General features: G+C 42.5%; 1 protein-coding gene and 1 long non-coding RNA gene across 2 annotated transcripts; one reads left to right on the forward strand and one right to left on the reverse strand.

Annotated features, from left to right (window-relative positions):
- Positions 1–1,774: 1,774 nt before the first annotated feature.
- LOC102128493 (uncharacterized) lies at positions 1,775–27,116 on the reverse strand. Its single transcript, XR_010581346.2, has 4 exons — positions 27,050–27,116; positions 20,791–20,964; positions 7,713–7,778; positions 1,775–1,871 (listed from the first exon to the last, which is right to left on the reverse strand). It is a non-coding gene; the product is annotated as an uncharacterized lncRNA (long non-coding RNA).
- Positions 3,586–5,073, forward strand: LOC135967531 (ubiquitin carboxyl-terminal hydrolase 17). Its single transcript, XM_065531061.1, has one exon. It carries the CDS (start codon positions 3,586–3,588, stop codon positions 5,071–5,073), a length of 1,488 nt encoding a protein of 495 aa, XP_065387133.1.
- Positions 27,117–27,691: the final 575 nt, after the last annotated feature.

Here is a 27,691-nt window from a genome sequence, read left to right on the forward strand (position 1 = left end):
GAACTGCCTCTCATCGCTCCTTTAATGAACAAAAGGTTTTAGCTTAGATATCTTCCTGTTTGTCAAGTTTTTCTGATTTTGACTTTTCAAAATATGCTGTCATATACAAGAAACCCTTGGATATAAAATTCCATGAATATTTCTCTTTTCTTGCAGTCATCACTTCGGTGGATGTCATCAATTAATCTCTGGGTTATAGCATGTTTTCTTGAAAGTGTTCTGCAGTCTATTTTGGGCATTGAGAATTTCAGCAAACTTAAGTGAATATTTCTACAAATTGAACGCATAGTCCCTTTTGATGCTTTATTATTTGCATATATTGCTTCCACAAGACCATTTCATGCAAAGACTTGTCTTGTCCCCACAGCCAGATCATTGCAACATGATATAGAATCAATTGGTCAAAAATGGGAAGGTTATCTCTGGAGTGTCTATTTGACTCCATTGATCTCTCCATTTTAATTAAGACACAATATGCAGTGTTAATTACATAACATCGCTGCACATTCTCAAATCAGAAAGTGTAGTTCCAACTTCTTGTCGTTCAATCGCGGAAAGAATGATCTTATCTCCCAGATGCACATGCTTGGAAGTACTTCTCAACACACACACACACTCTCACATCCAGACACAAAGATACAAATACACACACAGACATAAACTGTTTAATACGTACACAATTGTTAACTGGCATTGTTTTACATGAAATAAGGCAAATGTGTAGCCACTGTCCTAACTCAGTTCCACTCCTATCATATTTGCCCATAACACTGATTAGTAAATCTGATTCAACTGTTCTATAATCACAATTTAAGCTGTGTCCATTAAATTCCCTGAGGAATGCAAAAGGATACAACCTAAGACACAAAACTTAATGGACTGCTGATATTTCATTGTTAAATTGGGTAATTGATGGGTAAATGTAGTGGAACCGGTGGGTGGGCATTAGTTATATAAGGGGTGAAGCAGCAAGATACTTCATTATTAAAAGGTGTTTGAAAGAAATTGAAACACAGGAGTGTGTGTATTCAGCTGAAATAATATTAGAAAACCCGGAAATAAATCTCACTTGGGGTGTTAAAAAATGGCATTAGGGGAGATTCTGGGTCAATCGTCCAACTGTGCAAACTGGATCTTGGAAGCAGGATCCCTTTCCTGCAATGAGACTTGTTTATTGGTGGTGGTGTTTCAGTGGAAACGATTTTAGAGAATGGCCCCTTCCTTTTGTGTATCTGCTGATTAGATTTCATGGCTGATTAGATTTCATGGGAAATCTGGGGTTTTAAACTCTATTTAAATGTTAACATAATTCATTCAAATGGCAAAAAATCAACAGGTTCTTTGATGTGGAATCATCACAGATCCCTTTCTTCTTAGGTACAGTTATTAAAGTTGACCTACCAGAGTGAAACAATTATGGAGAATGGCCCCTTCCTTTAGTGTATTTGCTGATTAGATTTAATGGTACATTTATCATTAGGCATAGTGATCAAAGTTGACCTACCCAAGAGTAGAGATGTCCAGGACAGAACTCAGGACTCTGTAGAATCACAGAATCTTGGATGCAACACTGTTCAAGCACATAAATATGCTCATTCAGAGTGTTTCGGTGTGACATGTGTGTGAATTGCAGTGTAATGAGCATGACACGCAGACAGGTTATCAAGTGGACTCACCTCAAAATCAGTTATGGGCATTACAGAACACTGATGCCAAGTTCCCGGATCCAGAGGAAAGAAACTCCAGCATCCTGTGTAAAGCCACGGCATCTGGATTTCTCATGCTTCTGGGGATCATGCTCCTGAAAATAGTGACTCCTTCCTCCTTGTGGAGCATCTTTCTCAGCAGCGCTCATTTCTTCTTCCAGGACTCTGTCCAACAGAAAGGGGAAGCCTTCTGATAGAACACACCTGACCCATGAAAAGAAAAGGGAAAGAAAGGAGGCCAAAGGTCACACTCTCCTCATTCCACCATCCTCCCTAAAATCATCCTGATTTCATGGGCCCTGAGACCGGGGATGCTTCTGTACACCTCGAGGCCTTGCCACCTGGCCTAAATTCTATTCTCTTTCTCATTATCTGAAAAATTTTAAGAAAATCCCTAGAGCCAGGATCTTTATTCCTAGTAAGCCAAAAGTCCCAAAGAAACACCCAAATTCTGTCCCTCTTAGTTTGGGAAACAAGTCTACCTTCATCAGCATGACATTTTCCACCAAATGTGGTAACTGCAAGTCCACCACACAATGCTTAACTGGAATTGGAAGCAACATCTCAGACGATGAAAAATACATGCAACAATCCCTAAGACAAATGGTTTATTTTTCCCTTTCTTACTAAAACAACCGCCAGTTTTAACAACGGTATGCAAATCTCTTTTAGACGCCCTGCTTTTAAATCTCTATGTTTCCTCCTGAGACATGGACTCACTCCCATCACCCAGGCATTTACAGTGTTTAATTCTGGTTATATGCTATTCTCAAATTTACAACTATTTATTTCATCTCTCTCAAATGTTGATCCATTATCACATACGTATTAAAATATTATCTCCCATGCTGTGTGATATGTTGTTTTTATATTCATCCTTTCTTAAATGAACCAAAGGTTTTAGTTGGATTAAATTGTGATTAGTCAAGTTTTCTGATTTCATGATTTCTTAAATTGCGGTCATAGGACCTCAATCACTGGAAATAGAATGTCATGAGTATTTCTCTTTACTTGCAATCATAAATACGGGGAATGTCATCAATTGGTATGTCGGTGATTGCATGATTTCCTGAAAGTCTTTCACAGTCTAATTTGGGCACTGAGTATTTCGTCTAAGTTCAGTGCATGTTTCCAACACTTGATTCTTTATGATTTCGGTATATAGCTTCCACAAGAGCATTTCCTGCAAAGACATGTCTTGGTCCCCACTGGTAAGTCATTTCACTCGAACACAGAATCAATAGGCTGAACATGGAAAGGTTATCGCTAGAATACTTATTAGACTGCACGGATTTCTTCTTTGATATTAAGGAAACAAATACACTATGTTATTAACTGTACTTCATTGATGATTCTCAAGTCAGAAAGTACAGGTCTGACTTCCTGTCCTTCAATGCCTGAAAGGATGATCGTAACTGCCAAAAGCACATAGTTAGAAGCACATCGCAGCTCAAACACACACACACCCAGACATATAAACAAAAACAAAGAAACACTCACATGGGCATGATTCCGCATGCCCACAAGTTCACGCAAGCAAACACATACACACAAACACACACATTGTTTGGTAAGGACAGAATTCTTCCCTACCACTGTTTTAAGTAAACTAACGCATTCCCCAGGAGTTTTAAGTGAACTCCCTGGGGAATACAAGGGGACATACCCTATGACTCATTCTTTAACTGAGTGCTGATATTGGATTGGTGGACCGCGTACCTGATGGGTGGGTGGGGTGTTCGCGGTAGGCGGGGGTGAGTTATATAAGGGCTGATGCAGCCAGATGGCACGTCATTTGAAGACTCTCTCGGAAGAGATAGCGTCTTTCTGCAACGTGTGGTCCCAGCAGAAAAAGCTTGTGATCCTTGCTCCTGGCGACATGGAGGCCGATTCACTCCACTTGGGAGGTGAGTGGCAGTTCAACCACTTTTCAAAACTCATATCTTCTCGGCCAGATGCAGCTTTTGCTGAAATTCAGCGGACTTCTCTACCTGAGAAGTCACCACTGTCATCTGAGACCCAAGTCAACATCTGTGATGATTTGGCTCCTGTGGCAAGACAGCCTGCCCCCAGAAAGAAGCTTCCTCTCAGTAGCAGGAGACCTGCTGCGGTGGGGGCTGGGCTCCAGAATATGGGAAATACTTGCTACTTGAATGCTTCCCTGCAGTGCCTGACATACACACCGCCCCTTGCCAACTACATGCTGTCCCAGGAGCACTTTCAACTTTGTCAGCGTCACAAGTGCTGCATGCTGTGTACGATGGAAGCTCACATTACATGGGCCCTCCACTGTCCTGGCCATGTCACCCAGCCCTCACAGGCATTGGCTGCTGGCTTCCATCGAGGCAAGCAGGAAGATGCCCATGAGTTTCTGATGTTCATTGTGGATGCCATGAAAAAGGCATGCCTTCCCGGGCACAAGCAGGTAGATCATGACTCTGAGGACACCACCCTCATCCACCAGATATTTGGAGGCTGCTGGAGATCTCAAATCAAGTGTCTCCACTGCCAGGGCGTTTCGGACACCTTTGACCCTTACCTGGACATCGCCCTGGATATCCAGGCAGCTCAGAGTGTGAAGCAAGCTTTGGAACAGGTGGTGAAGCCCGAAGAACTCAATGGAGAGAATGCCTATCATTGTGGTCTTTGTCTCCAGAAGGCGCCTGCCTCCAAGACGTTCACTCTACACACTTCTGCCAAGGTCCTCATCCTTGTATTGAAGAGATTCTCCGATGTCACAGGCAACAAACTTGCCAAGAATGTGCAATACCCTGAGTGCCTTGACATGCAGCCATACATGTCTCAGCAGAACACGGGACCTCTAGTCTATGTCCTCTATGCTGTGCTGGTCCACGCTGGGTGGAGTTGTCACAACGGACATTACCTCTCTTATGTCAAAGCTCCAGGAGGCCAGTGGTATAAAATGGATGACGCCGAGGTCACTGCCTGTAGCATCGCTTCTGTCCTGAGTCAACAGGCCTATGTCCTCTTTTACATCCAGAAGAGTGAACTGGAAAGATGCAGTGAGAGTGTGTCAATAGGCAGGGTACCAGGAGCCCTTGGCGCCGAACACAAAGACAGGCGAGCAACGCAAGGAGAGCTCCAGAGAGAACCCTGCCTCCAGGTACCCGACTTGGAGGAGCACTTGGTGGAAAGAGCCACTCAGGAAAGCACCTTAGACCATTGGAAGTTCCTCCAAGAGCAAAACAAAACCAAGCCTGACTTCAACATCAGAAAAGTCGAATGTACCCTGCCTCCCAACGTGCTTGTGATTCATCCATCAAAATACAAGGGTGGGATGAACAACCGTCATCCTGAACAGCAAAGCTCCCTGCTGAACCTCTCTTCAAGGAACCTGACACCTTAGGAGTCCATGAACACTGACACACTCACTTCTCTGCAAGGGAGGACCAGGAGATCCAAAGGGAGGAACAAACACAGCAAGAGGGCTCGGTTTGTGTGCCAGTGATCTCAGGAAAAGTCTCCACCCAAACGCAGGAGTGCATGCGCACACACACTGACACACACACACATACACGTACACACACACACACCCACGAGGGGGTTCACGCACGCACATACACACACCATCACATCACATACACAGTCAATCCGACATAAAGTAATGAGGAGCCCAGGTTTCTGTCTACACAAGAGGGACAACTGGATAGTGATGGCTGCGTTTCAGGATGAGCCCAGACATGGGAAACATCGAGTTTTGCAGTCGTGAGTCTTCTGAACCTGTGGAGGCAGTGTCTGTGTGTTTGTGTTCATGGTAGATGACATTCAGTGTGAATTTCTGAATATGACATATTGCGGTGTAGGATTGCGCATGAGGTTATTGCAGGGGACGGGGTTGACTATTTTCTCTTGGGGTGTGTTTCATTCGTCAGTTGTTGGTGAGCACCAGAAGTTGAAATGTTGCGAACGTGGGACTTCTGTGGATCCTTCTCCCTACCTTGAGTAGTGGAAACTGGGACGCATTTGAAGAGAGGAAGGGTGTTCTTCTTTTGAACCTGCCTCGCAGTTTTTACATTGCTTGTTGAATGGATGTCAGGCGCCCTAGGACTTGTGCCCTTGGTGGAACCCACAGAATGCTGGAGACAGACAGACAGACACACTTGCCTATTGAATGCTGTCCATTTCCAATGAATTGAAGCAGAAAATCATCCCACTGGTATGTGAGTCATTTGGAAGTAAGTCGTATTGATAATAAAGGAAATCAAACACAGGAGCGTGTGTGTATTCAACTAAAATAAAATCAGCAAGTACTGAAATAAATCTCATTTGGTGTGTATCAAAATGGCATTTGGGAGATTCCGGGTCAATCGTCCAGCTGCGAAAGGTGCATCTCTGAAGCACAGTCCCTGAGCTGCAATGAGACTTGTTCATCCGAGGTGGTGTTGCAGTGGAAATGATTGTGGGAAATGGCCCCTTCCTTTTGTGTATTCGCTGATTGGATTTCAGGCTCCGTTTCTCGTTCGGTACAGTGATCCAAGTTGACCAACCCGAGAGTAAAGATGTCGAGGGCATAACTCAGGGCTCCGTACAACCACAGAATCTTGGGTGCAACCCTGCTCAAGCACACAAATGTGCGTATTAACAGTGTCTCTGTGTGACGTGTGTGCAAAGTACAGTGTGATGAGCATGACTGGCAGACAGTATGTTGCCATCATATGTCCCCAACCACCGGAAATAGAATGTCATGAGTATTTGTCTCTTCTTGCAATCATAAATTCGGGGAATGTCATCAATCAGCAGGTCGGTGATTGCATGATTACCTGAAAGTCTTTCACCGTCTAAACTGTGCATTGAGTATTTCGTCTAACTTCAGTGCATGTTTCCAACACTCGATGCTTTATGATTTGAGTATCTAGCTCCCACCAGAGCGCTTCCTGCAAAGACTTATCTTGTTCCCCACTGGCAAGTCATTTCACTCGGATATAGAATCAAGAGCCTGAACATGGAAAAAATCAAGAGGCTGGAATGTCTATTGGATTCCCCGGATCCCTACACACACACACGCACACAGGTGTACAGTCATTTCTACATAACATAATGTGGTCCTCAGGTTTTGTCTATGTAAAAGGGACAACTGGTTAGTGATGGCCGCATTTCAAGATGATCCCATATCTAATATGTTGTTGTGGAGTTGTGAGTATTCTGATCATGTGAAGGGACTGTCTCTGTGCATGTGTTTTCACAGTAGATGACATCCTGTGTGAATATCTGTAGACTACATTTTGAGGTGTAGGTTTTCCCCTCAGGTTACTGGATGAATTTGAATTTATTGTTCTGTCTTGGTTTGTTTTGATTAGTCAATTGGTAGGCGAGAGTAGGTGAAATTTTGCTAAAGTGGGATATAGGTGAATCATTCTCGTGAATGTGAATAATTGAGACTGGGATGCATTCGTAACATTTGAAGGGTGTTCTTACTTTTTATTCCAACTTTTTTGCGTTTGTTTTCAACTGATCTCAGGTGCCCTGGGTAGAACCTAGGTAATTCTTGGAACAGACAAACAGATGCTGCTAATTTTATGGTGTGAGTTTAAGTTTAATTTAAAGGGAAAATTTTCTCACCAGTATGTAATTCATTTTCAAATAAGTTATACTTATCATCAATGGAATAATACACAACACACTGAAATGTGTGAGTATGAAACTACAGTCAAATTAGAAAGTTCTTAAATAAACTGCATTTCATGAGTAAGGGATGGAATTTTCAGAAATTCGAGATCAACCATCCAGCTGTGAAATCTGTGTCTTTGAAGCAGTATCCCTGTCCTGAGAGTTGTTTTTCTCTGGTGGTATTTCAGTGGAAACTACTTTGGGGAATAGCCCCTTCACTTTTTATATTTGCTTGTTACTTTTCATTGTAAATCTGCGTTTTTAAACTGTATTTAAATGTTAATAGAATCCATCCCAATAAAACATAACCAACAGATCTTCTCATTTTTAATCATCACAGATCAATCTCTTGTTAGTTATGGTGATCAGTTTACTTACCTGAGAGTAAATGACACCTGGGCAGAACACAGGGCTCCATAGAAGTACAGAATCTTGGGTCCAACCCTGTCCAAGCATCAAAATGTGTATATTAACAATGTGTCTGTGTGAATTGTGTGTCAAGTAAACTGAGTTTAGTAAAACTTCCAGTAGATTATTAATTTGGCTCACTTAGTAATCAGCGAATGAGCTTTACAGAGTATCAATGACCAGTGCCTACCCCGTAGAGATAAGAACTTCCAATGTCTTGTGTGAAACCATGGCATCTGGATTGCTCATGATTCTGAAGATAATTCTGTCCTCCATGGTTTCACAATCACTGCAGGAGGTGGAAACAGATAACACATCAGTCCCTTGCTCTCTCTGCTCTCTTCACTCAGGAAAAGTCTCACTGGGACCAAGGAAAATCCTATCGTTTCCTAGGGAGAAGGATTTTTCTCAGGAGAGAAAATGGTGACTCCTTCCTCCCTGTTGAGCCTCTTCCTCAGGATTGCCCCTTTGTCTCTCCAGGACTCTGTTCATCAGACCTGAGATGCCCCCTGGTTGAGCACATCTGGCCTATGAACAAATAAGGGGAAGGAATGGTTCCAAAGACTGTACTATGCTCACTCCACCATCCCCTCTGAAACTATCCTGACTTCATGAGCCCTGGGTCAGAAGCTGTTTCTTTATATCTCTAGGCTTTGCCTCACAGCCTAAATCCTGCCCCATTTCCTACATCTTGTAAATTTTGACAAAACCTGTAGAGTCTAGATCTTTATTCCTGACAGGGCAAAGGGAGACACACCAGAATTCTGTCCCTCTGAGACTGCAGGACATCTCAGCTTCCATCAACATGAAATTTTGCATCAAATATAGTTACTGCAGGTCCACCTCACAATGAGTAATGGAAGTTGAGACAACATCTCAGACCCTGTACAGTTTTTGACCAAGCTCATTTAGTTTGGCAATGCTTTTACTCTATAAATCAGTTGTGAAAACACTTAGGATTCATGTTATTTAGTCTTTTAATCAGTCTGTTATTATTTTCAATGTATTTACTACACATTAGCTTAATATTTCTGATAAACTTTGTTGCAAAATTCTCAATATAATAGTGGCAAACCAAATCCAGCAATACATCAAAAAGCTTATCCACCAAGATCAAATCGGCCTCATCCCTTGGGTGCAAGGCTGGTTCAACATATGCAAATCAATAAATGTAATTCACCACATAAACAGAACTAAAGACAAAAACCCCATGATTATTTCAGTTGACTCAGAAAAGGTCTTTGATAAAATTCAACATTCCTTTATGCTAAAAACTCTCATGAAACTAGGTATTGATGGAGCATGCCTCAAAATAATAAGCGCCATTTATGACAAACCCACAGTCATTATCATATTGAACAGGCAAAAGCTGGAAGTATTCCATTTGAAATTTGGCACAAGGCAAGGATGCCCTCTCACCACTCCTATTCAATAAAGTGTTGGAAGTTCTGGCCAAGGCAATCAGGCAAGAGAAAGAATAAAGCATATTCAAACAGGAAGAGAGGAAGTTGGACTTTCTTTTCTTGCAGATGGCATGATCCTATATCTATAAAATCTCATCATCTCAGCCCAAAAGATTCTTAAGCTACAAGCAACTTCAGCAAAGTCTCAAGATACAAAATCAGTACGCAAAAATCTCAAGCATTCTTATACACCAACAATAGACAAGAAGAGAGCCAAATCACAAATGAATTCACATTTACAATTGCTACAAAGAGTATAAAATACCTACCTAGGAATACAGCTAACAAGGCAAGTGAAGGACCTCTTCAAGGAGAACTACAAACCACTACTCAAGGAAATAAGAGAGGACACAAACAGATGGAAAAACATTCCATGCTCATGGGTAAGAAGAATCAATATCATGAAAATGGCCATACTTCCCAAAGTAATTCGTAGATTCAGTGCTATTCCCATAAACTACCATGGACATTCTTTACAAAATTAGAAAAAAATACTTCAGAGTTCATATGAAACGAAAAAAGAGCCCATATACTCAGGACAATCCTAAGTAAAACTAACAAAGCTGGAGGCATCCTGCTACCTGACTTCAAACCATATTACAAGGCTACAGTAACCAAAACAGCATGGTAGTGGTACAAAACAGACACATAGACCAATGGAATGGAATAGAGATATCAGAAATAAGACTGCACATCTACAACCATTTTATTTTGGATGAAAACAAACAATGGGGAAAGGATTCCCTATTTAATAATAAATGGTGCTGGAAAAACTATCTAGACATATGCAGAAAACTAAATGGACCCTTCCTTATACCTTATACAAAAATGAACTGAAAATGGATTAAAGATTTAAATGTAAAACCCAAAACTATAAAAATCCAACCCCATATAAAAGTGGGCAAAAACTGGGTGCAGTAGCTCATGCCTGTAATCCCAGAAGTTTGGGAAGGTGAGGTGGGCAGATAACTTGAGGCCAGGAGTTCAAGATCAGCCTGGCCAACCTGGTGAAACTCAGTCTCTACTCAAAATACAATAAATTAGCCAGATGTGCTGGCAGGTGCCTGTAATCCCAACTACTCAGGAGGCTGAGACAGAAGAACCACCTGAATCTGGGAGGTAGAGGTTGCAGTGACCCGAGATTGTGCCACTGAACTCCACCCTGGGTGACACAGCAAGACTCTGTCTTAAAAAGCGAAAATAAAAATATTTTAAAAAGTGGGCAAAGGATATGAACAGACACTTATGCAGCCAACAAACATATGGAAAAAAAAGCCCAATGTTACTGATCATTAGAGAAATACAAATCAAAACCACAGTGAGATGCCATCTCATGCCAGTCAGAATGGCGATTATTAAAAAGTCAAGAAACAACAGATGCTGGTGAGACTGTGGGAAAACAGGAACACTTTTACACTGTTGGAGCGAATATAAATTCAAACTCTGTGGAAGACAGTGTGGTGATTTTTCAAAGACCTAGAATCAGAAATACCATTTGACCCAGCAATGCCATTACTGGGTATGTACCCAAAGGAATATAAATTCTCGTATTATAAAGATACTTGCATGCATATGTTCATTGCCACACTATTCACAATAGCAAAGACATGGAATCAACCCAAATGCCCATCAGTGACAGACTGGATACAGAAAATGTGATACATATACACCATGGAATACTATGCAGCCATAAAAAGGAATGAGATCATGTCCTTTGCAAGGACATGGATGAAGCTGGGAGCCATTATTCTCAGCAAACTAATGCAGGAACAGAAAACCAAATACACATGTTCTCACTTACAAGTGGCAGATGAACAATGAGAAAACATAGACACAGGGAGGGGAACAACATACACTGGAGCCTGTCTGGGGGTGAGTGAGGAGGGAGTGCGTCAGAATAAATAGCTAATCCATGTGGGGCTGAATACCTAGGTTACGGGTTGATAGGTACAGCGAACCAACATGGCACACACTTACCTATGTAACAAACCTGCACGTCCTGCACATGTATCCTGGAACTTAAAATGAAATAAAATAAAATTTTTAAAAACTTTATTTTTTCTAAGTCGTGTTTGCAATTTTCAATGTGAACTTTCTAGTAGACATTTATCATATATAGAATTATATAGTTGATTTTTGAACAACTATGGGTCTGCCATTATTTAAAATGCAGATTCTTTATGAGTGTGTGTATATGTACACATATGTGTGTATATATATTTGTGTGTGTATATATATGTGTACGTGTGTGTGTGTGCAGATAGATAGATAGATAGATAGATAGATAGATAGATAGATAGATAGATAGATAATGCTCCTGGTCTTCTGTTTGAGTAGGCTGAGAAGGAGGAGGGGGAGGAGTGATTGTTCTTGCAGTCTCAGAGGTAGCTAGGTGGAAGAGAATCTGTACAAATGAACACATGAAGTTCTCATTTGTAAGTGTGATTTAAATAATTGTACACCTGGACATAGAAGTGGAATGATAGACACTAGAGATCTGGAAGGGTGAGAGGGTGGGAGGGGCAAATAATAAACAATGGTTCAGATATCTGGATTCCTTGATCCCAAATGGTGTACAATTATTTTTTCTCTTTAATTTGTGTCCATTTACCAGCAAGTTTGAGAGGAGTGAGCCAAGCTCAGAAAGGCATTCAGCTCTAAAATCAGATGTGCATGGCAATGGGCAGAAGTACCCTCTCCCTTTCTCAGAACGAATCCAAGCTTCCTTTATACCCCTTACGTACAGGAAAGTTATGTTCCAAAATGTATTTCTGCTGGAGGCAAAACATTTTATATTTTATGAAAAAAAAAACTTGTAACTTGGTAAAACTTAGAAATTAATATTGGAAAAACAGTAGGGCACTCTCTTTGGGACTTAATCTTTGAGACACTTCAGCAGCATATACAGCTTGTAATTCGTCCTGAGAAAATCCAGATAGTATAAACTTGAGAATGTTCATGAGGAACGGAAAAGTACACATTTACTCACATATTTTACATTAAAGTTTATCAAGGGTATAAATTCAAAAATCTGTTTTACTATGAACGTTCATATGAAAGTACAGACATTCACCTAAATTTTCCTGAAATTATTTAAAAATTAATTTGTCATTGGTAACAGAAACTTCCAAACATCTCCTTTTTACAAGTTTCATTATCCATATTTTCTCTAAAATATTCAGAAGTAGAAAAAAATATATAGATTAAAATAGCTCCTATTTTTCAAATTTAAAATAATTGTTCAGTAACTGGGAAGAAAGGTTTACACAAATTGGAAATTCTGTATGTATATAGAAATTAATAAGATGAGAAAATTATGGCAAATAATAGGGGGCTTTAATAAGTTCATGCAAAATAACAATTATGAAAAAACTATGCATGAACTTTTAGCTTTTGCATCAAAACACACATATGCTAGTTTATTTTAACTTTTTTTAATTTTTGAGACAGGGTTTCACTCCTCTCACCGAGCTTGCAGTGCAGTGGAGCAATCTTGGCTCAAAGTAACCTCTGCTTCCCAAGTTGAAGCGATTCTCCTGCCTCAGCCTTCCAAATAGTTGGGACCTTGTCTGGTTAATTTTTGTGTTTTTTGTAGAGGCTAATTTTTATATTTTCTGTCGAGGCAGGGTTTTGCCATGTTGGCCAACCTCCCAAAGTGCAGGGATTACAGGCATGAGCCACCATGCCCGGACCTGTTTTAACATATGTGAACAGGATTTAAAACATCAGTCTGAAAAGAGCCACATGAATTCTGCCGAACTTGAATTCTGCCAAACCTGAAATAAGAACAAACATCAAATTTATGGTGAAGCTACAAAAAACGGTGAAATAAATTATTCTTTATGAAAAGTCTATGGGAAAAATGACCTGAAGGATCAGTCGTATACAAACGGATACCTGATTCTAAGAAGAGGTAAGACAATGTTGAAGATGAAGCCCACAGAGGAGGGGCACCCATTCCAATTTTTGAGAGAAAAAAAAAATTGTTTCTATGCCCTAATTGAGGAGAACTGACAATTAACGAGAGATATTATAGCCAACACCACAGACATCTCAATTGGTTCAGCTTACACAACACTGACTATAATGTGAAAGTTGAGAAACTTTACATCTGATGAGTCCCGAATACCCTTGTGCCTAGATCAGCTATGGACAAAAGCAGAGCTATTAGTGACTATTTTGAACAAGCAGAATCAAGATCCTGAAGCATTATTTTGAAGAATTATAACAGGGAGTGAAATTGACTTTATCAATAGGATCCTGAAGGCAAAGCACAATTAAAACAATGGCTACCAAGAGGTAGAAGTGCTCCAGTCAAAGCAAAAGCAAACTTCTCAAAAGCAAAAGCCATAGAGGTTTTGGGGATGCTCAAGGCATTTTGCTTGTTGACGTTCTGTAGGATCAAAGCACCATAATATTTGCTTAGTAGGAGAGTTCTTAGAGAAAATTAGCAAATACTTTTGCAGAAAAGTGCCCTGTAAAGCTTCACTAGAGAGTCCCTCTGCACCACAACAACACTTCTGTTCCTTCCTCTCGACAAACACCAGTAATTTTGAAAGAGTTTTCATGGGAAATTATTAGGCATCAACATTACAGTCCTGATTTGGTTTCTTCTGACCTTATTTTTCCTAATCTTGAAATAACTGTAAAGGGCACCCATTTTTCTTTAGTTAATAGTAGAAGACTGTATTGACATGGTTAAATTCCCATGACCCTCAGTTCTTTAGCAATGGACTGAATGGTTGGGATCATCCCTTAATGCAGTGTCTTGACCTCAGTAGAGATTATATTGAGAAATAAAGTTGATATTTATATTTTTATTTTTAATTCCATTTTCACTGACATTTTTAAATCCCTTCACAATTCGCGTTTGTCTCAAAGGTATTTAAATTTAGAAATCATATCAAGTGAGGTTGGTGCCACAATGGCCGAATAGGAACAGCTCCAGCCACCAGCTGCCAGCGTGAACAACACAGAAGATGGGTGATTTCTGCATTTCCAATTGAGGTACTGGGTTCATCTCACTGGGGCATGTTGGACAGTTGGTGCAGGACAGTGGGCGCAGCCCAACGAGTGAGAGCCGAAGCAGGGCAAGGCATCACGTCACCTAAGAAGTGCAAGGGGGAAGGGAATTCCTTTTCCTAGTGAAGGGAAACTGTGACACAGAACACTGGAAAATTGGGTCACTCCCACCCAATACTGTGCTTTACCAAGGGTCTTAGCAAACAACACACCAGGAGATTATATCCCATGCCTGGCTCGGAGGGTCCCAAGCCCACAGAGCCTCTGTCATTGCTAGCACAGCAGTCTGAGATCTAACTGCAAGGCGGCAGTGAGGCTGGGGGAGGGGTGCCCACCATTGCTGAGGCTTAAGTAGGTAAACAAAGCAGCCAGGAAGCTCGAACTGGGTGGAGCCCACTGCAGCTCAAGGAGGCCTGCCTGTCTCTGTAGACTCCACCTCTGGGGACAGGGCATAGCTAAACAAAAAGCAGCAGAAACCTCTGCAGATGTAAATGTCCCTGTCTGACAGCTTCGAAGAGAGTAGTGATTCTCCCAACATAGAGGTTGGGATCTGAGAACTGACAGACTACCTGCTCAAGTGGGTTCCTGACCCCCGAGTAGCCTAACTGGAGAGCCTAACTGGGAGTAGCCTACCAGAGTGGACCTCAAGCAAACTCCAACAGACCTGAAGCTGAGGGTCCTGACTGTTAGAAGGAAAACTAACAAACAGAAAGGACATCCACACCAAAACCTCATCCATACATCAACATCATCAAAGACCAAAGGTAGATAAAACCACAAAGAGGGGGAAAAAGCAGTGCAGAAAAGCTCAAAATTCAAAAAATCGGAGCACCTCTCCCCATCCAAAGGAACGCAGCTCCTCACCAGCAACAGAACAAAGCTGGATGGAGAATGACTTTGACAAGTTGAGAGAGGAAGGCTTCAGTTGATCAAACTTCTCAGAACTAAAGGAAGAACTATGAACCCAGCACAAAGAAACTAACAACCTTGAAAAAAGATTTGACGAATGGGTAACTAGAATAACCAATGCAGAGAAGTCCATAAATGACGTGATAGAGATGAAAACCATGACATAGGAACTACATGACAAATGCACAAGCTTCAGCAACCGACTTGATCAACTGGAAGAAAGAGTATCAGAGATTGAAGATCAAATGAAGCAAGAAGAGAAATTTAAAGAAGAAAGAGTAAAAAGAAATGAACAAAGCCTCCAAGAAATATGGGATTATGTGAAAAGACCAAATCTACATCTGATTGGTGTACCTGAAAGTGATGGGGAGAATGGAACAAAGTTGGAAAATGCTCTGCAGGATATCATCCAGGAGAACTTCCCTAATCCAGCAAGGCAGGCCAACATTCAAATTCGGGAAATACAGAGGATGCCACAAAGATACTCCTCAAGAAGAGCAACTCCAAAACACATAATTGTCAGATTCACCAAAGTTGAAAGAAGGAAAAAATGTTAAGGGCAGCCAGAGAGAAAGGTTACATTACCCACAAAGGGAAGCCCATCAAACTAACAGCAGATATCTCGGCAGAAACTCTACAAGCCAGAAGAGAGTGGGGGCTGATTGTCAACATTCTTAAAGAATTTTCAAACCAGAATTTCATATCCAGTCAACTAAGTTTCATAAGTGAAGGAGAAATAAAATCCTTTACAGACAAGCAAATGCTGAGAGATTCTGACACCACCAGGCCTGCCCTACAAGGGTTCCTGAAGGAAGTACTAAACATGGAAAGGAACAAACAGTACTAGCCATTGCAAAAAGATGCCAACATGTAAAGACCATCGATGCTAGGAAGAAACTGCATCAACTAACGAGCAAAATAACCAACTAACATCATAATGACAGGATCAAGTTCACACATAACAATATTAACTTTAAATGTAAATGGGTTAAATGCTCCAATTAAAAGACACAGACTGGCAAGTTGGATAAAGAGTCAAGACCCATCGGTTTGCTGTATTCAGGAGACCCATCTCATGTGCAGAGACACACATAGGCTCAAAATAAAGGGATGGAAGAAGATCTACCAAGCAAATGGAAAACAAAAAAATGGCAGGGGTTACAATCCTAGTCTCTGATAATACAGACATTAAACCAAAAAGATCAAAAGAGACAAAGAAGGTCATTACATAATGATAAAAGGATAAATTCAACAAGAAGAGTTAACTATCCTAAATATATATGCACCCAATACACGAGCATCCAGATTCATAAAACAAGGCCTTAGAGACTTACAAAGAGAGTTAGACTCCCACACAATAATAGTGGGAGAATTCAACACCCCACTGTCAACATTGGACAGATCAACGAGACAGAAAGTTAATAAGGATATCCAGGAATTGAACTCAACTCTGCACCAAGCGGACCTAATAGACTTCTACAGAACTCTCCACCCCAAATCAACAGAATACACATTCTTCTCAGCACCACATTGTACTTATTCCAAAATTGACCACATAGTTCAAAGTAAAGCACCCTTCAGCAAGTGTAAAAGAACAGAAATTATAACAAACTGTCTCTCAGACCACAGTGCAATCAAACAAGAATTCAGGATTAAGAAACTCAATCAAAACCACTCAACTACATGGAAACTGAACAACTTGCTCTTGAATCACTACTGGGTACATAACGAAATGAAGGCAGAAATAAAGATGTTCTTTGAAACCAATGAGAACAAAGATACATCATACCAGAATCTCTGGACACATTTAAAGCAGTGTGTAGAGGGAAATTTATAGCACTAAATTCTCACAAGAGAAAGCAGGAAAGATCTAAAATTGACACCCTAACATCACAATTAAAAGAACTAGAGAAGCAAGAGCAAACACATTCAAAAGCTAGCAGAAGGCAAGAAATAACTAGGATCAGAGCAGAACTGAAGGAGACAGAGACACAAAAAACCCTTCAAAAAATCAATGAATCCAGAAGCTAGTTTTTTGAAAAGATCAACAAAATTGATAGACCGCTAGCAAGACTAATAAAGAAGAAAAGAGAGAAGAATCAAATAGATGCAATAAAAAATGATAAAGGGGATATCACCACTGACCCCACAAACTACCATCAGAGAATACTATAAAAACCTCTACGCAAATAAACTAGAAAACTTAGAAGAAATGGATACATTCCTGGATACATACACTCTGCCAAGACTAAACCAGGAAGAAGTTGAATCCCTGAAGAGACCAATAGCAGGCTCTGAAATTGAGGTTATATACAAAATTAATGTGCAAAAATCACAAGCATTCTTATACACCAATAACAGACAAACAGAGAGCCAAATCATGAATGAACTCCCATTAACAATTGCTTCAAAGAGAATAAAATACCCAGGAATCCAACTTACAACACATGTGAAGGACCTCTTCAAGGAGAACTACAAACCACTGCTCAATGAAATAAAGGAGGACACAAACAAATGGAAGAACATTCCATGCTCATGAACAGAAAGAATCAATATTGTGAAAATGGCCATACTGCCCAAGGTAATTTATAGATTCAATGCCATCCCCATTAAGCTACCAATGACTTCCTTTACAGAATTGGAAAAAAACCACTTTAAAGTTCATACGGAACCAAAAAAGAGCCCGCATTGTCAAGACAATCCTAAGTCAAAAGAACAAAGCTGGAGGCATCACACTACCTGACTTAAAACTATACAGCAAGGCTACAGTAACCAAAACAGCATGGTACTGTTATGAAAACAGAGCTATAGACCAATGGAACAGAACAGAGCCTTCAGAAATAATACCACACTTCTACAACCATCTGATCTTTGAAAAACCTGACAAAAATAAGAAATGGGGAAAGTATTCCCTATTTAATAAATGCTGCTGGGAAAACTGGCTAGCCATAAATAAAAAGCTGAAACTGGATCCCTTCCTTACTCCTTACACAAAAATTGATTCAAGAGGGATTAGAGACTTAAATGTTAGACCTAAAACCATAAAAACCCTAGAAGAAAACCTAGGCAATACCATTCAGGACATAGGCATGGGCAAGGACTTCATGTCTACAACACCAAAAGCAATGGCAACAAAAGCCAAAATAGACAAATGGGATCTAATTAAACTAAAGAGCTTCTGCACAGCAAAAGAAACTACCATCAGAGTGAACAGGCAACCTACAGATAATATCCAGAACCTACAAAGAACTCAAACAAATTTACAAGAAAAAAACAAACAACCCCATCCAAAAGTGGGCAAAGGATAAGAATAGACACTTCTCAAAAGAAGACATTTATGCAGCCAACAGACACATGAAAAAATGCTCATCATCACTAGCCATCAGAGAAATGCAAATCAAAACCACAATAAGATACCATCTCACACCAGTTAGAATGGCAATCATTAAAAAGTCAGGAAACAACAGGTGCTGGAGAGGATGTGGAGAAATAGGAACACTTTTACACTGTTGGTGGGACTGTAAACTAGTTCAACCACTGTGGAAGACAGTGTGGCGATTCCTCAAGGATGCAGAACTAGAAATACCATTTGACCCAGCCATCCTATTACTGGGTATATCCCTAAAGGATTATAAATCATGCTGCTATAAAGACACATGCTCATGTATGTTTACTGCAGCACTATTCACAATAGCAAAGACTTGGAACCAACCCAAATGTCCATAATGACAGACTGGATTAAGAAAATGTGGCACATATACACCATGCAATACTATGCAGCCATAAAAAAGGATGAATTTGAGTCCTTTGTAGGGACATGGATGTAGCTGGAAACCATCATTCTCAGCAAACTATCACAAGAACAAAAAACCAAACACCGCATGTTCTCACTCATAGGTGGTAACTGAACAATGAGATCACTTGGACACAGTAAGGGGAACATCACACACTGGGGCCTGATGTAGGGTGGGGGGAGGGGGAAGGTATAGCATTAGGAGGTATACCTAATGCAAATGCCAAGTTAATGGGTGTATCACACCAACATGGCACATGTATACATAGGTAACAAACCTACACATTGTGCACATGTGCCCTAGAACACAAAGTATAATAAAAAAAATCATATCAAGTGTGAAATAAAGAAAATTATATATAGAGAGGGAGAACAGAATCTACAAATATGCATATTTGTGTACATACATCCATATACATACATATGTGTGTGCATGCAGTAATTTTATTCTCCTAAAGCAATGCCTCTGCCTTCCACCCCCACTGTACATGTCCTAGTCCTGTGATGTCCCTAGAACTGAGCACCTGATTTCCTTTTCTGCCTCCCACATGAACAGGGAATAGAAACGGAAACTACACTCTGTGGTTACTGTTGTGAAAATCCATGTCCCCCACAGGCTAGTTTGGCATCTTACATTCCAGTTCCCATTGTGAAAAAAGCAAGCAACAAACAAAAACTACAAAAGAAAAAATGAAATATTTGAAAGTCTAGAGCCACAGAGGTTCCGGATTCACCCACCACCCACAATGACCTCCGCCGCCCTCCAGACCTGAAGGCAGTTGCGCCTGAACAGCCTGCCTCTTCACCATCCATGAAAAGAGGTGACCTTAAACTTCAATAGATTTTACTGTGTTCAAAAGGAACCAGGTCACGGCCGGGCGCGGTGGCTCACGCCTGTAATCCCAGCACTTTGGGAGGCCGAGGCGGGCGGATCACAAGGTCAGGAGATCGAGACCACGGTGAAACCCCGTCTCTACTAAAAATGACAAAAAATTAGCCGGGCGCGGTTGTGGGCGCCTGTAGTCCCAGCTACTCGGGAGGCTGAGGCAGGAGAATGGCGTGAACCCGGGAGGCGGAGCTTGCAGTGAGCCGAGATCGCGCCACTGCACTCCAGCCTGGGCTGGGCGACAGAGCGAGACTCCGTCTCAAAAAAAAAAAAAAAAAAAAAAAAAAAAAGGAACCAGGTCAACATTCAAAGTCAGTGGTCTAGCAACTCTAAACTTTGGCCAGAAAGTATTGGAAACATTTAACGTGCAGTGGATGAAGCAGCCTGGCCCCACTGCACACAACACACTCGTGGGGACTCAAAGGAGGATACTCAAGATCCACTGGGTGGAAGTGAGGACAGACCCAGAAACACGGGGGGTAGCGGGGTCAAACCAGGAAGGCTCAGGCCCTGACCTCCTCCTAGGCCCTGCCCCTCCAGAACTTGCAGTTTTTCTGACCCAGAAGTGGATTTCACTGATGGAAAAGAAGTTCAGTATTTCTGGTCCAGCCCAGTAAGCTGCTCCCGTCGCCCAGCCTTCCACACCCCTGCAGACGTCACAATGCCTACTCCCAGTAACCCCACAAGGGAGCTGTGCATCGCCTAGAGACGGTCCTTGGCCTGCAACCCCGCGATGGGGTCCAGGGTCTGTGTCCATTTCTGGTTAAAATTGCTCTAAGGCTGGTCGCTGTCTTGGCCTTCCCTGCTTCCTCTCTGTTTACTTCTCCCCTCCTCACCCCATATGAAGCTTTTCCTCAGGAGATGGATTATCGCCCCTCTTCGAATATCAAGGACACCACCACGACACCGCACTGTCTCCTTGACCCTGGGATTCTGCAGGCCTCAGTCTTCCTCTGAGGTCCCCTCACTCCCTACCTCATTTTTTCCATCCTTCTGGGGCCTGGGTCTGCTATACCTCAGGCTTCCTCTTCACAGTCACAGACGGAAGGAGCCCCCTTCATCCTTGGGCTCTGGCCACAGTTCACCTGCTGCAGGACACTCAGTGGCTTTCAGTAGTTCATCCAGACATCCAGATGGAAGTGGGATTTCCTGGAAGAAAAGCAGGACCCCAGAATTACACTGAATTCTAACACAAGAGCCCAGAGTCCCCTTCTGCATGGGACATTAAGCTGCAAACACTACATAGGCACTTAATGCTCAGCTGCCCTTTTAACATCTGGTCCAGTTGTGTCCCTCCTCCTTGGAATATCTCAGAAAATATATCTCCACATAGAGTTGTTTAAACGCATCATCCTATGTGATTCCAGACCATCGGAGGTACAATGGGCCCTCACCAGAACTTCCACTCTGCTTGGAAGACTTAGAAAATCCTAGGGCTGCTCAGAGGGTCAGATTCCCATTTCTGGGTTTCAGAAAAACTTCAGTCTTCCCCGGACAAGTGAGGAGACAGAAAATGTCTAGTCTCTGGCACATCTTTTGCAAGCAATGGCGGCTCCCAGGAATCAAAACTATCAATGAATATATTTTTGAGACTCTGGTCAAAAGAAGAGTCATTCTGCAATTTCAGGTAGGATGGAATGGTTTTGTGGCTCCTGAGGTGATTGTGAAAAGATCTGGACCCTCACAAGAACCATGGAGGACATTTCTGACATTTCCAGACCAGGAGGAGTGACTGATGGACCTCCAGTGTTACTAGGAAAACTTTTTGTTGGACAGCTTTGCTTTGGCTTTCAGGCCTTCACATAGGTTGCTTAGATCATGGAAGTGCTTCTGCATTTCTGCATAGGCTCAGGATGCCTTCTCAAGTCGTCCCTGCAATTATGAGACAGTTTCTGTCTCCAGAGGTCACTTAGAATAACACAAGAGGCTTCACCTTCAAAGGGACACCAGACAATATAGCCACAGTTCAGCCAAGATTATCTGTGTTTACATACCTGTAAAGTAACACTCCTAGTTACCTCCATTAACGTGGACATCTTTCATGAATAGAGAAACTCTAGTGATTGTTATATAACAGCTGCCACAAAAATTAACCAATAAAAATAAATGATAAATGAAAAATATTTAATAATTATGATAGTGAACGCAATGACCTAAATAGTAAGAATTTTAATACTGGGACAATATGAACATAAGGATACAAAAATCAATGTGGAGATTCTCCTAAATATATGAAAAGTTCACAAATTGGGTCCTCCTTGTGTAATTCGGAGTCAGGGTCAAAGAATTTCACTATGAAATGTGTTCCATGACGGCAAACATGAGAAACAGGTGAAAGGAAAGCAAGCCACAGGAGAGCATGGGCTAATAGGACCACTTGTGTGCAAACCTCTCTAGTCAAGGACTACCAGCCAGAGGTGAAGAGAGTTTGGCTTGTGTCTTGCCTACCACTGGGCACACAAAAGCTTTCAGTAGTGCAACCAGATGGCTGGTTTGGCCTGGCTCCCTGCAAAGAAGACATGTATCTCATCCCCACCAGCCCATCAGTCCTGGAACTCAGAATCCTACATGCATTAAACATGAAGCTCCAACTCCATAGCTGACTTCACCTCCTTACTGTCCTTCTGCCATCTGGTGTTTCAGGTGCTCTCCAGATCTGGACTTCGTGGCTCCCCTACCTTTATCAAGTGAAGTCAGGATGTATCATTCTCAGAGTTCTCCTGCCAGTCCAATTTGAAACTCACCAATACAGGCATACCCTGGATGGACTTCCTTGGAATATTTAGAAAACAATGAGCTTGCTCGGGGGTGGTGTGAGCTCTAGGAGTAGAGTTACAGTTTCCCATGGAAACCTGAGAGGACTTAGAATAGTCCCAGAGGCCTAAGCAGTCCAATCTGCCCTGGAAACATCAGGAATGATATACTTGGTCTTCCTGAGGCTCCAAACTTTTTCTAAATAAACTCAGAGGTTACAGAACCATTTTTCTCTCAGGAACTGAAGTGGAGTTATTTGCCTTCTGCCAGCATCTCACTTTTTTTATTATCTAAGTTAGCTTTTGAACCCAGAAGTAGATATTCCTTGTATTTGATTTACACAGGGAGCTTCCTAGAATGCCCATGCGTCTGGATACTTTCTGCATTCACTCAGGTATTCACAAAATGCTGCAGTTCTGCTGAAAATCTATGAGATGATCATTTGATCACCCGAGCAACTTTAGAATGTGTCTTCTATGGAAGCCCTGGAGCCTCCCTTCTGGTATTTCATCCATTGCTGGTACTGAGTACCCAGGGTGAAACCCTCCATCAGACATTGTCAGTAATTCCAGTATGGAGATGGCACTTACGTGATGGGGCTCAAGAATCAGATGGTAGAAGACCAGCCAGGAGGTGAAGTCTCAGTAGGCTTGGGGGCTTAATGTTCGATTCACACCAGACTTCTGAGACTCAGGAAGCGGGTGTGGATCTGTCTGCCCAGTGCTTCTCATCTACAGCCTGGACCAGCCATTTCTTGGGGCGAACTACTGAAAGTTTTTGTATGACCTGTGTCAGGCAGGACTCTGGCCAGACCCTTTTCCATAGTCCATTTGTAATGTATTTCCACGTGGCACAGGCATCTCCACTTTTGCCCAAGCCCTCGTGTGGCTCAGAATTATTCTCCCTACTGCCACTCTTCTTTGCCATCACAGAAGATATTTCAAGATGCAGCCCCAAGCCTCTCCCTGTAATCAATAACATGAGGGCTCATATGGGAACAATGCCACAGGCTTACAGGAATATGCTCTTAAATATCTGCTTTTTTATTATTCTCTTCATTAAAATGACATTTATATCACACCATTGTGATTGCTATTAATATTATTATGTGGGTACAGTTCTTTATCATGGATAGATTTGTGGTAGTTATTAGGCAATGTTGAATAATTTTGTTTATGTTCTGAAGACTGTTGAATTTGCTGAAGATGATTAAAAGACAACCTGAAAACATACATACCACAGCAACCCCAAGACTCCTACTGTACCAGCTGGTGTCCTGTAGAAGAATGGGCTTCCTGACTTATTCTTTTCTTTTTCGGGCAAGTACCTATTCATACCAGCATAGGAGATGGATGAAGTGCACCCTGGTCTTGCCATGGGCTCAGAAAGAATTCATACATATGCTTTATGTGCTAGGAACTCTATGTGTAGGCCTGTGAGCCCTAGAATGCACTTTCTTTCACCAACTAGTCCACCTAAAAGTTTTCTAAGTCAAATTCTCCCTCCGTGCTTGGATAGGTCATGAATGGCTTTCTGTTACTCACCTAAGATGAAGGGATACCGCTAAATCAGGTTTGTGGCCAAGAAACTTTTACCTGGAGTGGCAGGAGAGGGACTACCTGTTCACCAGAGTCTCTGCAACATTTTCTTTTTCTTCTTCTTCTTTTTTTTTTTTTTTGCGATAGAGTCTCACACTGTTGCCCAGGCTGGAGTCCAGTGGCACAATCTTGGCTCACTGCAACCTCCGACTCCCAGGTTCAAGCGATTCTCCCGCCTCAGCCTCCTGAGTAGCTGGGTTACAGGTGCATGCCACCACGCCTGCCTAATTTTTGAATTTTTAGTAGAGACAGGGTTTCAGGCTGGTCTCAAACTCCTGACCTCGAAATCTGCCCGCCTCGGCCTGCCAAAGTGCTGGTATTACAGGCATGAGCCACCGCGCCCAGCCTCTGCAACATTTTCTAAGTCAGTACAGTAGTTCTTTGAGCCACTTTTTCAGTCAAAGAACTTGTGAAAAAGTCCTCCAAGAACTTGTGACCTTCTGGAAATTGTCAAAATCTCTACAGGTGTCCAGAGTCATCCAGAGCTGTATTGCAAACCACTGACTGGGTTCCACCATTAGTAAAGCAAATGCAAAATATGCCATGCCCACCAAAAAGAACCCAGAAGCCATGGTATTTAGCTCTTTCCATCTTTCTTGCCTCCTGCAGGTGGGAGAGTACTGAGTATGATGCCCTCCTACAGCCTCTGGAGGACATGCCAGTGCCTAGAGGTACCAGTAGAGAGGGACCATGAAAGAGCAGATGACAGTCAGGTGGCTGGGAATGACATTGTCCTGGGGTTTTTTGCTTGTCATGAACTCTGCCGCTGGGCAACATGTACGGGTCTGGACACGTATCTTCTCTGGATCCCTGCCCCATCAGCCAGCTATCTTATCTCCTGAAAGCTGGTAGGTGTTGGTCAGCATGGTGTTGCAGGACCAGGGTTATATTAACATTCCCTCTTAGGCTGAAACAGTAGAAGTTAACACAGGAGTCCCCAGGTGTGCACATGCCAACCTCCAGATTGTTTTTCTTCTCGTTCTAGATGTTCATCCTTGCTTTCTGGGACTTGAAATAACCCTACACCACCAAATAGTTATGCCTATTATCCACTTAGGGAAAACTTTTATGTCCCAAGTCCATAGGGTTAGTATTATTATCAGTATTATAACCACTAGTACTAGTATCATGATGATCATCATTCCTGTTAATATTCATCAATATTTTTATTAGTACCATTGTTAGTATGGATTTTTCATTATTGTACAGCAAGAAATATAGTTTATCCATTCACAAATGGTGTTCAGTTACTAAAGATGACCACAAGGCATGCTCTGCAGACATATACACACACAGCTGTCCTGGAGACCCAGCTTTGCCACCAATTGCTCTTTTATAAGATGAGCTCCCCCAATACCCACCAGTTTTTCAGGACTCGACCTGAGCTGGTTGGGCTAGACCTGGAAAAGTTTCCTATTCTCAGCTGTACCTGGAAAAATTTTAAAGACTCTTCCAAGGCCCAGTAATAGCTTTTGGCAGCTTCCAAGACCAGAGAGGGTTTCTTGGCCATTCAGAGCCATTCAAATATTCTAAGTAAACTCAAGGAACCAGAAACCCCACTTGCAGTCATGAAATACCAGTGAATGGCTTCTGTGAGTCTCTTCAAGTTTTTCAAAGATAACTGCCTGGAAAGGCTGGCCAGGAAGTCACCCAAGCCCATCCCTCTGCAGGATGTTCTATGTCAGCCAGGGACCCATTGAATTGCCATTGAACAGAAGGATGGAACAGAGACAGCATGCCTGAGCTTCTGGAAACATTCTAAGTGCCCTTGTTGGCCCAGAAAAGACTGGTGCTGCCATACGAGGCACAGATATGGCTACCTAGCCACTCTAGGAACCACACAAGATTTAAAGGCTCCCAGGAAGTCCAGGAAGGGAAAACATGGCCTTTTAGAGCCATCAGATTTTATTCTAAGTCTACGTGGGAGACAGTGCACTTGGCTTCATAAAAACACCAGTGGAGGTGATATCGCTTGCCCCAGTATCCGGTCTTTTCCACCTCATCTCAGAGCCAGGCAGCCACCATTTCCCAAAGCTGCTGTGCAATGAAAGGGGAATATTCTAGGTGCTCTCCTGTGCCCACGAAATTCTGTGGCTGCACTAAAGGCAGGGGCTGTCCTCCGGAATGCTCTTCAGGAATCTGACAACACTAGTCAAGATTAGAGAAGTTCAATTCAACGTCATACAAAACCAATCAGAAAAAAAAAAAAAAAAAAAAAAAAAGCATAGTGAGACAAAATGATGAACACACCTGCTAATAATCATGAATGACAATAACAACAATGATGATCTTAGTGATAATGCCACCAACACTGTTAATGGCAATAACAATAAACCTGAGGTAATGGGTGTTAGGGTCCCGATTCACTGATGTGAAGGATGGCGCCAATTTCTGGCCTTCCAGAAATAAAGGAAAAGTAAACACCTGAAGGAGGAGGATGTGAACCTGGAGCTCCCGCCGGCCTCTGGGCGCTCCTTGGTGGAAGGAGAGGGACTTGGTCCTGAGCCTGCCCAGGATCCACCCGCACCAGAACTCGGGAGTCCCAGTCCCTGGATGGGCTCAGTCCCACCCAGGCCAGACGCCCCGGAGCCCCGGAGCCCGGGTCCTCCAGCCCTCGCTGCCGCCGCTCCTCGCGGAGCCCGGGCCCCCCGCGCCACCTCAACCTCAGCGCGGCTCTGCGAGGGCAGCGCCAAGGATGCTCCGGGCCCAGCGGGGGCATCCTGCCCCAACGGGATACTGACGCCCTGAGGGCGCGGAACAGCGCGGCCTGTGCAGGGCCCGCCATCTTGGGCCTTGCAAAAAGAGCTGCCTCTTCAACGCCCCCACCCGGAACCTCCCCAGAGGCCCCAGCCCCAAAGCCAGGGCGGCGGCGCCTTCCTCACCCTGGGTAAAGAAAACTCAGGTCCTCCCTGGAGACCCGGCTCGCCGCGGCAAGCAGACCGCGCATGCTCCCTGCATGGCCGGACCGATGGGTTTCATTGCCCTTTGCCGGCCATGAGGTGGCAGCACAGGACGTTTGGCCTTTACTGCTTAGCGGTGGACCTGAGTCTGAATCAATGAAATTCAGGTATGGATTATTCAGTACCTTTCTTTTGGAAGATCAAATGGAAATTGAGTACGATATCTTGTGCTTTAATTAAAGAAGATGGGAATAAAGAAACAAATTCGAAAGTTAGTATAGAAAAGTCGATTGATTCCCTCTATGTGAAGGGAAGAAGAGCTTGAATAAGAGAAGCATTCTGTGTTATGCTTTAATGCTGGAGAATTGCCACCATGTATTTGTCAAATCCCGTAGAATTTCACAGCACAAATAGTACATCTTAATGCGGCTCAGGACTACATATAATGTCAGCCACAGTTTGAGGGTAAATTACATATTTAATTAAATAGATTAAACAATAAATAATGTTATGAGCTCTACCTGGACACGATCCTTGCCTCTCCAACCAGTTTGCCAAGGGCTCGAATTTCTTGCTCGTTATCCTCACACTTGACATAAACCCTGGCTGCTGAGTAAAATCAAT

The sequence above is a fragment of the Macaca fascicularis genome, chromosome 15 (genome assembly GCF_037993035.2).
Source record: "Macaca fascicularis isolate 582-1 chromosome 15, T2T-MFA8v1.1".
Lineage (NCBI taxonomy): Eukaryota > Metazoa > Chordata > Mammalia > Primates > Cercopithecidae > Macaca > Macaca fascicularis.

Coding starts and splice junctions, on each gene's coding strand:
- LOC135967531 (XM_065531061.1), top strand. CDS start 3,586: ATGGAGGCCGATTCACTCCACTTGGGAGGTGAGTGGCAGTTCAACCAC.